Source organism: Salvelinus namaycush, chromosome 5 (assembly GCF_016432855.1).
Source record: "Salvelinus namaycush isolate Seneca chromosome 5, SaNama_1.0, whole genome shotgun sequence".
NCBI classification, from domain to species: domain Eukaryota; kingdom Metazoa; phylum Chordata; class Actinopteri; order Salmoniformes; family Salmonidae; genus Salvelinus; species Salvelinus namaycush.
Window position 1 is genome coordinate 59,153,565 of NC_052311.1, and position 12,899 is coordinate 59,166,463.

Here is a 12,899-nt window from a genome sequence, read left to right on the forward strand (position 1 = left end):
CTGTGTGTCTGCTTGTCTCTCTTTTTGACATCCTCTCTCTATGTCTGTGTGTCTGCATCTCTCTCTTTTTGACATCCTCCCTCCATGTCTGTGTGTCTGCATCTCTCTCTTTTTGACATCCTCTCTCTATGTCTGTGTGTCTGCATCTCTCTCTTTTTGACATCCTCCCTCCATGTCTGTGTGTCTGCTTGACTCTCTTTTGCACTATACCCCGTCTTGTGCTGCATTCCCCAAATGTGACCCTGGAGACTTTTCAATGCTGTCGCCTTTTCAATGTATTGTACACCTTTAAACGTAGGGAATGCAGCAAAAAATTGTACGCAAAAAGTTTCAATAAAAATTTAAAAAAATCTCACAATACTCATACGTTTAAGCATCATCAAAGATTAGTGGGATGGGAACTGTCCTTCACAGATTCAATTACTGCAGAACTTCCAGTAAGAAAGTGCATTGAAGAAGCATAGTACTGTACTGAGAAACACAACAAGGAAAATAGCCCCACTGGGCACAAACGTCAGCTCAACGTCTAGTTTTGATTTACTTTTGGTTGAGTTGTCAACTAACGAGTATTCAAAGGGAAATCAACAAATACAAATTACAGTGTCATTGACTTAGGTTAAAAGTTAGTTTAAAAAAAGACTAAATACTCTTATGTTTATGATAATTTTTTTCAAGTGCAATTAGTTTTCCATGTTGATTCAACATCACATTTATTTTGTGGGTTGAAATTACAGCATTGATTTCATCAGTTATAGCCCAGTGGGGCGATGCTCTTGGAGAGTTGTCAGCACAGCCTCTCCAGCCACTACAATATTACACAACAGTGAGACACCAGTCCAGGCCGGTCACAATGGACAATGGGGCCAATTCAGGCACTCAAACAGAGGACACAGTCTTCGCTGCAGGAGTTGGGGTGGCTTTTGGACTGTCCCCATCCAGTCACGTTCTTTACTTCTCAACATGCTGTACATCCTCCTCCTCCTCCTCCTCCTCACAAGACATGCCACTGGCCACACTGCACCAGACCACTAGATATAATATATTTTTTTTAACCTTTTCATCTCTTTTAGATTTCAGCAAGTAGTCTTCAAACAGGTGAATACAATCCAAATCAAATTTGATTGGTCACATACACATGGTTAGCAGATGTTATTGCGAGTGTAGCGAAATGCTTGTGCTTCTAGTTCCGACAGTGTAGCAATATCTAACATGTAATCTAACAATTCCACAATAACTACCTAATATATGTGGGAGCTAAGCATTAAATATAAATAGGTGTAGTTGCCATGCTGAAGTAGCAAGGACATGCACATTAAGAGAAGATGACACCCAGGCCATACTCTATTTCTGAAAGGGTAACATGCCAAAGAGTACATTAACCAAGGCCATACGTACATTTATGACAGCTGGACATACTATGGTCAGAAGGATAGAGGAAAGAGGATGGTAGCAAAATGACTGATGACCAACAGGTGAAACATAAGCATGCAATGCATGCATTATTTTTAGGACGTGAAAAGGGTCCCGCCACCATTATAACCTATACAGCTGTCAGATGTGGGCGTTAACAAGCAAGCTCTGAGATGAAAAGATAATAATGGAGAAAGGTCAAGGGAAGCTATTTTCATAGAGAGGGAGAGGACTCTATACGTTATGCAAAGACAGAATCCTATAAAGGCAGGACTCTGTAATATGAGAATTGAGTCTCCTTCCATGGAAGGGCTCGGCTTTGCTACTTTGTATTAAAGTCTATATTGAATTCACAAGTTCTTGTAAGTGTTATATTTCTGAGACAATTTTCCACAACATATACACAAGTCTAAGTAAAGGATTGGAATAAGAATATATACATATAAATACATGGATGAGCAATGACAGAGCAGCATAGGCAAGATGCAGTAGATGGTATAAAATACAGTATATACATATGAAATGAGGTATGCAAGATATGTAAACATTATTAAAGGGGCATTATTTAAGTGACTTGTGATCCATTTATTAAAGTGGCCAATGATTTCAAGTCTGTATGTAGGCAGCAGCCTCTCTTTGTTAGTGATGACTGTTTACAGTCTGATGGCCTTGAGATAGAAGCTGTTTTTCAGCTTTGGTGCACCTGTACCTGCCTTCTGGATGGTGCAGGGGTGAACAGGCAATGGCTCAGGTGGTTGTTGTCCTTGATGATCTTTTTGGCATTCCTGTGACATCGGGTGCTGTAGGTGTCATGGAAGGCAGGTATTTTGCACCTGGTGATGCTTTGTGCAGACCGCACCACCCTCTGGAGAGCCTTGCGGTTGTGGGCGGTGCAGTTGCCGTACCAGGCGGTGATGCAGCCCGACAGGATGCTCTCAATTGTGCATCTGTAAAAGTTTGTGAGGGTTTAGGTGACAATCCAAATTTCTTCAGCCTCCTGAGGTTGAAGAGGCGCTGTTGCGCCTTCTGCACTACACTGTCTGCGTGAGTGGACCTTTTCAGTTTGTCCGTGATGTGTACGCCGAGGAACTTAAAACTTTCCACCTTCTCCACTGCTGTCCCATCAATGTGGATAGGGGGGTGCTCCCTCTGCTGTTTCCTGAAGTCCACTGACCATGGCTGAGAATCACAGGCACATACGTTACTGTATTCTACAGATGTCTTCAGCAAGCTTACAATAATGCAATGCTGTCAACATATTGTACAATGGTGAACATTGGACACTGAAATAATACTTTACATTCAATAAAACACTGTTAGTTAAACATTGTTTTTCTATTACCTCTATGGCTATTAAATGGCAATAGACACACCTCAATGCGTGTTACACAGCTTTAAAAGTGCTGTGCTGTTATAGCCTACCCAACATGCAAATGCATGTACTCTAAATGCAATGCTAGAATTACTGGTTGTATTGTATTCTGATGTTCTTTATTAACCACGTGGTCCAGACAGGGAGGAACGTGTATGCCATGCCATCAAAGCCATTAGCTAACATCAATAGTTAAAGAGGTTCACCATACTCTTTTAGTTTTAGCATGTATTCAAATCAGCCTTCATCAAATATTAACCATTAATTCTGTTTTTATTTCAAAGCTGCCTTTCATAAGACAACTCTTCTATTTTTTTAGTTTCATCCAAATCTAAAACTCACTTTGCATTCTCTTTGCTCACATAACCCGCTGCAGGAAACTGCACTACAGATGTCTGTATGTACTCTCAGTTTTCTGTAGAGCAGGACTCGGGTAATTTCAATTTCATCTCTACTGTACTTAGTTCAGGAAATGAAAATATGATGCAGCATATAGGGTACGGTTTTACTGATTGTATGGTTTGTGTTACGGCATTGGTTCAGCAACCTTATTAGCCACCTGGGATTGACAAAGGTCTATTCCCTTTTATTGCGGTGTATTTTGTTCTATTGTGTACAAAAAGGGTGTATAAAGAGGAAAAAACATATTGTACTTTTAAGCTAATTCATTTCTCCATTTGTTTCCCGTTCATACTCGACCCGTTGGGACCTTCTTCTGCACATAATACATCAAACTACCCATGGCATGAGAGAAGAGAAATGGACATTGACATGCCTGTATTAGGCTGTCAAACATTCAATTTAGCAGATTATAGTTCCTCTCCACTCCTCCATGATGCATCGGCAGCAGGAGAGAATAGGCTTTCATTTGAATACCTGCTTGTCACTTTGACTGGAACTTAAACAATTGTTCAGTAATGAGAAAAATGTGTCTTGACAGTCCATGATGGAAAATAACACACCTTTTATTTAAACTACGCAAGTCAGTTAATTAAGAACACATTATTATTTACAATGACAGCCTAGGAACAGTGGGTTAACTGCCTTGTACAGAGGCAGATCAACAGATTTTTACCTTGTCAGCTCGGGGATTCAATCCAGCAACCTTTTGGTTACTGGCCCCACGTTCTAACCACTAGGCTATCTGTCGCCCCTAATTGAGAGACAGCACCAGCCGTCTGGTGAATCATTGGGATTCATCTCTTTCATATCTGGGTAGCTGGGTAGAGACAACCGCAGATGCCTGGCAATGTGGGGGAAACGCATATAGAATAGACGGTAGAAGAACACAGACTTCATCGTTATCAGTCATGTGCTTGATCTCAAATAGACCCTAACTGTAAATATTTCCACAACTGTGTTCACAACAGTTACGTTTTCAGGCCAATTTGGTGAGAATTTTCCCAATACAGGGTAGTAATAATAAATAATATCTGAGATCTCCTGGGAGACCTCCTCTAGAAATAGAATAGGTCTTAAAGCAGGCGGAATGATCCTCATTAAAATAGAACCAGTGGCTTATAGTATTTTCCCCCTTGGAATGAGTAAATCAAGATGATGTTTTGTGCACTCGTGACTGATATGAAAAATCAAGCTTAAGGGAGAACGAGGAAGTAGGGTGTTGGCTGGTTGTGTCTGTGTGTAAATATTGTATGTGTTTGAGTGTGTGAGTGTGTGAGTGTGTGTTCAATGCACACACACACACACACACACACACACACACACACACACACACACACACACACACACACACACACACACACACACACACACACACACACACACACACACACACACACACACACTCACTCACACACACCCCAGATATTATGGGAAGTGGGTGGAGGAACATCACTGTGTGTGTTTGTGTAGATGCTATGCTCTCAGAACAATGTTTGTATGACAATTCCTAATCTGAACCCTCACCTGAATAACACCACCAAGGCAGGTACATTTGTAACCAGGTACATTGTCAAAATGTTCATATCAGTTCGATCTGTACAGACCAGGTAGAAATATCCTGAACTTAAACTACCTTGAACTAACTACCCATCTGCACAATAAAACCAAGTTAAAGGGCTATCTGAGGGTATACTTTCTACCTAGATCTTAAATTACATCTATCTGTCATACTCTCTCTCTCCACTCGATTACCCTCTCTCTCAGCCTCCCTTCCTCTCTCTCCCTCTCTCTCTCTTTCTCGTCGCAGAGAAGGACTAATGGCCTGCATGGTCTCTCTCTAGAATGATGAGATGAAACTGAAATGTGAAAGACAACAGGATTAGCGGGAGTGAGGCAGACTGTAGATACAGTGTGGTGGTTTTACCTTCACAACACATTACCATGCTCAATTACTGCCTTCATCCCCGACCTTCAGAGGCTCACCCCAGGGCTGGAGGGGTGAATCGGGAGGCCTCAGGGTCTCTTTGTTTCAGAGGAGGGGGGAGGAGGTTGGGGGGAGAGGGTGGGAATGGGGGAGGTTGAGGGGGAGGTATGTGGAGGTGGTTTGGGCAGTGACCATGTGTTGTAATAATCCCAGGCTTCGTCTGCCGCTGTGAGGGACATGTGTCACAGACAGGCAGATTGTTCAAAAGGGCAAGGTGCCCACGGCAAGCAGGCGCATGGAAGATGGTTTCCGCTTGGGCGACGCTGCGAGTCCTGCATCACATATGGCCCAAAAGTGCCAGTGGATGTCTGACTGTCTCCCTGTCTACCTTGACTGTCTGTGTCCCTGTCTACCTGTCTGTCTTTCTGCCTTTCTGAGTGCAGGGTCTGTAGGATGTAGTACTGACTGGGCTAAAGGGAAGTGGAAGGGAGAAGGGTTGGAGAGAGGAGGAGAGGGAAGTAGGGCATTGGGGTAGGAAGCTGGTCTGGGGAGGATGGAGGGAAACCTGTTGCCCCACACAACTGAGAACTTGATTGAAGTTTACGGTCATCTCTTTCCACGCACTTCGAGGCTGCGTTAAAACAATGACTGCTAAATGATCCAAGACCAGCTCAGTTAATCCCTACCATTGATACAATGAGTTGTCATAATGCTGCATCAAATGTACATGATCTTAGGGGCATTGGCAAACACAATGTAAATAAGTATATTGGACCAAATTATGAAAGACAAGAATTGTACTTTTGATTTACGTAAAGTCAGTATGGAAGAGGTGAAAAATTACTGTTGTCTATCAACAATGACAAGCCACCAGGGTCTGACAATCTAGATGGAAAATTACTGAGGATAATAGCAGACTATATTGCCACTCCTATTTGCCACATCTTCAATTTCAGCCTACTAGAGAGAGTGTGCCTTCGGGCCTGGAGGGAAGCTAAAGTCATTCTGCTACCCAAGAATAGTAATGCCCCCTTTACTGGCTCAAAAAGCCGACCAATCAGCATGTTACCAACCCTTAGTAAACTTCTGGAAAAACGTGTGTTTGACCAGATACAATGCTATTTTACAGTAAACAAATTGACAACAGAATTTCAGAATGCTTATAGGGAAGGACACTCAACAAGCACAGCACTTACACAAATGACTGATGATTGGCTGAGAGAAATTGATGATAAATTATTGTGGGTGCTGTCTTGTTAGACTTCAGTGCAGCTTTTGACATTATTGATCATAATCTGCTGCTGGAAAAACGTGTGTGTTATGGCTTTACACCCCCTGCTATAATGTGGATAAAGAGTTACTTGTCTAACAGAACACAGAGGGTGTTCTTTAATGGAAGCATATAAAATATAATTCAGTTAGAACCAGGAATTCCCCAGGGTAGCTGTTCAGGACCCTTGCTTTTTTCAATTTTTACTAACGACATGCCACTGACTTTGAGTAAAGCCTTTGAGTTTCTATGTATGCGGATGACTCAACACACACGTCAGCTACTACAGCAACTGAAATGACTGCAACACTCAACAAAGAGCTGCAGAGCTGCCGTTAGCTTCAGAGTGGGTGGCAAGGAATAAGTTAGCCCTAAATATTTCTAAAACTAAAAGCATTGTATTTGGAACAAAGCACTCACTAAACCCTAAACCTCAACAAAATCTTGTAATAAATAATGTGGAAATTGAACAAGTTGAGATGACTAAACTGCTTGGAGTAACACTAGATTGTAAACTGTCAAGGTCAAAATATATTGATGCAGTAGTAGATAGGGAGAAGTCTGTCTATAATAAAGCAATGCTCTGCCTTCTTAACAACACTACCAATAAGGCAGGTCCTACAGGCCCTAGTTTTGTCGCACCTTGACTATTGTTCAGTCGTGTGGTCAGGTGCCACAAAAAAAGTACTTAGGAAAATTGCAATTGGCTCAGAACAGGGCAGCACGGCTGGCCCTTGGATGTACACAGAGAGCTAATATTAATAATATGCATGTCAATCTCTCCTGGCTGAAAGTGGAGGAGAGATTGACTTCATCACTGCTTGTATTTATGAGAGGTATTGACAAGTTGAATGCACCGAGCTGTCTGTCTAAACTACTGGCACACAGCTCGGACACCCATGAGCTCAGACATGCCACAAGAGGTCACTTCACAGTCCCCAAGTCCAGAAAATACTATGGGAGGCACACAGTACTACATAGAGCCAATTCTTAATGGAACTCTATTCCACATCAAGTAACTGACGCAAGCAGTAAAATTAGATTTAAAAACAGATTAAAAAAACACCTTATGGAACAGCAGAGACTGTGAAGCAACACAAACATCAAACATTGGCACAGACACATGCATACACACACACACACACAAACACACACACACACGCACACACGCACACACACACATGGATTTAGTACTGTAGAAATGCGGCAGTGGTGGAGTAGGGTCCTGAGGGCATACAGTGTGTTGTGAAATCTGTGAATGTATTGTAACTTTTTAAAATTGTATAAACTGCCTTAATTTTGGGGATCCATAATAATGGGATTCCATAATAAATACAAATGCAAATACAAATACAAAATACAAAAATCTTCTCTGACTTTCTAACTTCCTTTTCATCTCTCATCTTGCTGGAGTGACATTTCCAGTAAAGGCTCTTGTTGGAGAAAGATTTTGGATATGACATGTATCTGTATAAAAACACTGGAGGCATGTTGGAATTGTGTATCAGTTAGGCCTAGATTATCCTTGCCATTTTATTTGTACAGTAGAGTATAGTCAATTGTTACTAAAAGATCTGCAAGAAAAACTCTGCATGTTTTGTTGCTTCGTCTTTTACATTTTACGTCTTTGGATCGACGGTAGGCCTAATTTGTATTGATTGACTGTCCCACAACATCACCTACTGTAAATACTCTACCTTTTGGTAGTAACATTTTGATCAGTTGAAAGGCTTCCTATTCATATCGTATTCAATGCCAGCACAGCACTAAGAGTTTGTATTTGAGTCTGAGGTATTGTCCACATTCTGGAATCAAGGCCTAAGCTTCCTAAACTAACTGTCCTCTGAGCTCAAAAGGTAAATCATAGTCGTTTCTCTCTGGGCGTCGCTCAACCACCGGATCCTTCCTTCTGATTGGCTGCTGCCGGGCAGTCATGCCCCTCCCACTTCCCTGTTGGAGAAGAAAGCTGTGTCAAGAAGGTGAGAGACATGACAGTACTATATAGCACTGTAGGCCAAATCCTAACTTGAAATCATTTTGATGCGAAACTTCCCATCCAATCTCTATGTTATTTGGAAAAACCCAAGGTGATAAAACACATCTAGTCCAATATGTGAAATTATAAGGGTCATCACCCCTCAGGGATCAATAACTACTACTTTATCCCAGTGGGGTTGTGCTGACCTGAGGGTAACTGGGTGATGGTGGTCTCCACTCTCGCCTCTGCTCTGGTAACCTGGGGTCAAACTGGGAAGGAGGCAGGGGGAGAGACAACCCCAGCACGTCCTGATACATGCCCCAGTCTCCCACCTCCTCATACTCATGGCCTATGGGCTCTAGTGGGTAGCGGCGGCCATCTTGAAAAAGAGAGCCAAAGAGGTTTTTTGAAGTTAAACGGAGAAATGTCTCTGTCTTTTCTCTTGTGATGTATTATTCATAGGTAATATTTTGGTTTCTCTCACCTTGCCCTTGTGCTCCCTCGGGGTGGGGGTAGAGAGAGGGGTGGTAGTCACTGGTGGGGTAGTAGTAGTGGGAGCTCTCCTGGGAGGACAAAGACCATAGGTGAAAAACATAGACAGATGTTACAGTCATACAGTCATGGCCAAAAGTTTTGAGAATGACACAAATATTAATTTCCACAAAGTTCGCTGCTTCAGTATCTTTAGATATTTTTGTCAGATATTACTATGGAATACTGAAGTATAATTACAAGCATTTCATAAGTGTCAAAGGCTTTTATTGACAATTACATGAAGTTGATGCAAAGAGTCAATATTTGCAGTGTTGACCCTTCTTTTTCAAGACCTCTGTAATCTGCCCTGGCATGCTGTCAATTAACTTCTGGGCCACATCCTGACTGATGGCAGCCCATTCTTGCATAATCAATGCTTGGAGTTTGTCAGAATTTGTGGGATTTTGTTTGTCCACCCGCCTCTTGAGGATTGACCACAAGTTCTCAATGGGATTAAGGTCAGGGGAGTTTCCTGGCCATGGACCCAACATATCAATGTTTTGTTCCCCGAGCCACTTAGTTATCACTTTTGCCTTATGGTAAGGTGCTCCATCATGCTGGGAAAGAAATTGTTCGTCACCAAACTGTTCCTAGATGGTTGGGAGAAGTTGCTCTCGGAGGATGTGTTTGTACCATTCTTTATTCATGGCTGTGTTCTTAGGTACAATTGTGAGTGAGCCCACTCCCTTGGCTGACAAGCAACCCCACACATGAATGTTCTCAGAATGCTTTACTGTTGGCATGACACAGGACTGATGGTAGCGCTCACCTTGTCTTCTCCGGACAAGCTTTTTTCCGGATGCCCCAAACAATCGGAAAGGGGATTCATCAGAGAAAATGACTTTACCCCAGTCCTCAGCAGTCAAATCCCTGTAGCTTTTGCAGAATATCAGTCTGTTCCTGATGTTTTTCCTGGAGAGAAGTGGCTTCTTTGCTTCCCTTCTTGACACCAGGTCATCCTCCAAAAGTCTTTGCCTCACTGTGCGTGCAGATGCACTCACACCTGCCTGCTGCCATTCCTGAGCAAGCTCTGTACTGGTGGTGCCCCGATCCCGCAGCTGAATCAACTTTAGGAGATGGTCCTGGCGCTTGCTGGACTTTCTTGGGCACCCTGAAGCCTAATTCACAACAATTGATCCGCTCTCCTTGAAGTTCTTGATGATCCGATAAATGGATGATTTAGGTGCAATCTTACTGGCAGCAATATCCTTGCCATTGAAGCCCTTTTTGTGCAAAGCAATGATGATGGCACGTGTTTCCTTGCAGCTAACCATGGATGACAGAGGAAGAACAATGATTCCAAGCACCACCCTTCTTTTGAAGCTTCCAGTCTGTTATTCAAACTCAATCAGCATGTCCTCTTCAACACTCACACCTGTGTTAACGAGAGAATCACTGACATGATGTCAGCTGGTCCTTTTGTGGTAGGGGTGAAATGCAGTGGAAATGATTTTTTGGGATTCAGTTCATTTGCATGGCAAAGAGGGTCTATGCAATTAATTGCAATTCATCTGATCACTCTTCATAATATTCTGGAGTATATGCAAATTGCCATCATACAAACTGAGGCAGCAGACTTTGTGAAAATTAATAATAATATTTGATTCTCAAAACTTTAGGCCACGACTGTGCATGGTGACTCTGTAGAGAGACACCTGACAAACAGTATATTTTGTTGCCTAGACTTCATGTATTGTATTATAACTCAAGGTTAGCTAACACCTCTGAGGAGAATTTGCTTGCATTAGAGCCTATTCTAACAATAGTCTATTTCTTCCGGTGTTGTTATATTCTACTTAACATTTTTCTGCAGGGTTCAAAGCCTTGTTGGCCTTTTACAATGTGCAATTTCACCAGGATCGAAGTGTATTTTGAATGCTAATTGTGGGCTATCGATCTCCCTTTCCTACTCTGAGAAGAGCCAAAGGTGTTTATTAGTTTATCTCTCCTCTGTTTCCCTCGTTATGCCTGACTCCTCCACTTCCTCTCTTCTGACTGATCTCCCCCTTCCTTAATCCTTCCTTTTCTGCTCACCTCTCCACCTCTGTCTGCTAGCATCCTCCTACCTCTCATCCCTCCTGTTTTCTCACTTTATTCTTCTCCTATTCCTCTCTAAGCCCCTCCCTCTGTTTCTTTATTTTGTCAACTTCCTCTTCTCTCCCCTTCATCCACCACTCTACCTTACTGTGTTTTTCACTCTCTTTACTATCTACCTCTCTGTCATCCCCCTTTCTCCCTCTTTCCTCTACTTACTCCCTCTTTCCTCTCCTTACTCCCTCTCCTCAGTTGTGCAACTTACTAAGTATCCCCCTTTTTCCCATCTCTTTCCTCCACCCCACCTCTCCCCACCTCCTCCCCCTCTCTCTCCTCTTACCCCAGCGTAGCTCTCGTAGACGCTGCTGTCTGGTTCTGATCCGCTGTCGATGAGGAGGGTGCACTGGGCCGCAGGATTCACCAGCTCTCTGACCTCGTACCTGGTGGAGCCGCTGGCAGTGGACACAGTGGACCTGGATATGACAGACAGAACAAAGCGTCTAACCTCCTCCATTCTTTTTTACTTTTCTGTATCTTTTTTAATTAGAAAACACAGCATCACATCCCGACTCCCCAACCACCCACCCACATCCTCCCATCTCACTCTTTTTTCTTTTTTTTTTTAAATTAAGACATATCAACATCATCCAATCAACACCCACCCACTCATCTTATGTCACTCTTTCTTAATCCTCAGGGAGAAAATACCTAGATACAAAGACATGTACACTACAGTACAGTGCACAAGAGCATAGCACTGTCAATGCCATATGGCGTATTGCATTTGAAGTATATTTGGATGTGACACCTGTATTTGCGCTGTTGCTTTGCCCCCTAATTGCAAATTTAGACTGACAGGAGTGTCTGCTTTACTCTTTTGTTGCTATATTACATCATACAAAACGGGAGACTTTTGTCCGTCACAGGGTCCTGTAGTTTTGCTGTTGTGGGTGCTGGGTGTGGTCTGTCAGTAGGGCAGGGTTTAGGCCTCTGAGAGGGGATTGGACGTATAGTCATTTGTCTGTACCCACTGGACTGGATTGGATGCTGACTAGCCTGGACACACAGAGACAGACTAAGATGATGACTCACCCATCTCCTTCACTCTTCTTCCCATCTGAAACACTGCCTTTACTCTCTGGAGAAGAGAGTGAGAGAGAGTGAGAAAAAGTGAGGGTGAGAGAGAGAGAGCGAGAGAGGGTGGGGGATGAATGAGTGGGGATTAGAAATGGGATAGGGGCACTATTGAAGAAGTAAAAGAGATCTGACAGAGAAGGATGGATGAAGAAATAAAGAAGTGTGTGAGGACAAAGGGTGGAGAGGAGAGAGTGAGATAGGCGACCTGACAGTTGCAGGGAACGGAAACTGAGGGAGACAGATATAGAGATAAAGGAAGTGAGGGATGGAGGGAGAGAGAGAGAGAGAGAGAGAGAGAGGGAGGGGGAGAGAGACAAAAAATCTAATAAATTAGATGAAGGTAAAGATAGAGGGAAGAAGTGACATTCTTGGAGGATGGTTGCAGAGGGAGGGAGAGGCATATGGGTGTGTTTGGAGGGAAAGGAGGAAGAGAAGAGATAAGAGGACACAGAGAAATAGCAGGAGAGAGAAAGAAAGAAATGAGAGATGCATTAAGATTCAGGCTCAACTCTTTGGTGACTTGGGCAGAGGTTTCTGAGACAGATGCAGAAGAAAACAGTCACACAACCTTGACCATGGTATTGCCACGGTTACCTGTCTGGCCCCGCCTCTTCTTCCACCTCAGACACAGAAAGCAGCCCAGCCAGTTGAGAGCCAGCAGTGGAGCCCCACCAACCACCGCCATGATCACAGTCTGATACAGCGACAACCCTGTCGTCTCTGGTTTACAAGAGAACCAAGAACAGGAATGAGTTGATCCACCATGATGACATCATAGGAAGCAAGATCCAGGAACAGGGTGTTCGGTTGTAAATAATTGTGGTTTGTATCATTAATA

General features: G+C 43.1%; 1 protein-coding gene across 1 annotated transcript in view; it reads right to left on the reverse strand.

Moving 5' to 3' along the window:
* Positions 1-8,266: 8,266 nt before the first annotated feature.
* The window catches only part of nphs1 (NPHS1 adhesion molecule, nephrin), a 138,172-nt gene continuing 133,539 nt past the window's right edge, over positions 8,267-12,899 (reverse strand). The window contains exons 24-29 of the mRNA XM_038992749.1: positions 12,656-12,781; positions 12,017-12,062; positions 11,265-11,397; positions 8,841-8,919; positions 8,563-8,735; positions 8,267-8,344 (exon numbers count right to left, since the gene is read on the reverse strand). Coding sequence (XP_038848677.1) covers positions 8,267-8,344; positions 8,563-8,735; positions 8,841-8,919; positions 11,265-11,397; positions 12,017-12,062; positions 12,656-12,781 — 635 coding nt within the window. The remainder of the gene's footprint in view (positions 8,345-8,562; positions 8,736-8,840; positions 8,920-11,264; positions 11,398-12,016; positions 12,063-12,655; positions 12,782-12,899) is intronic.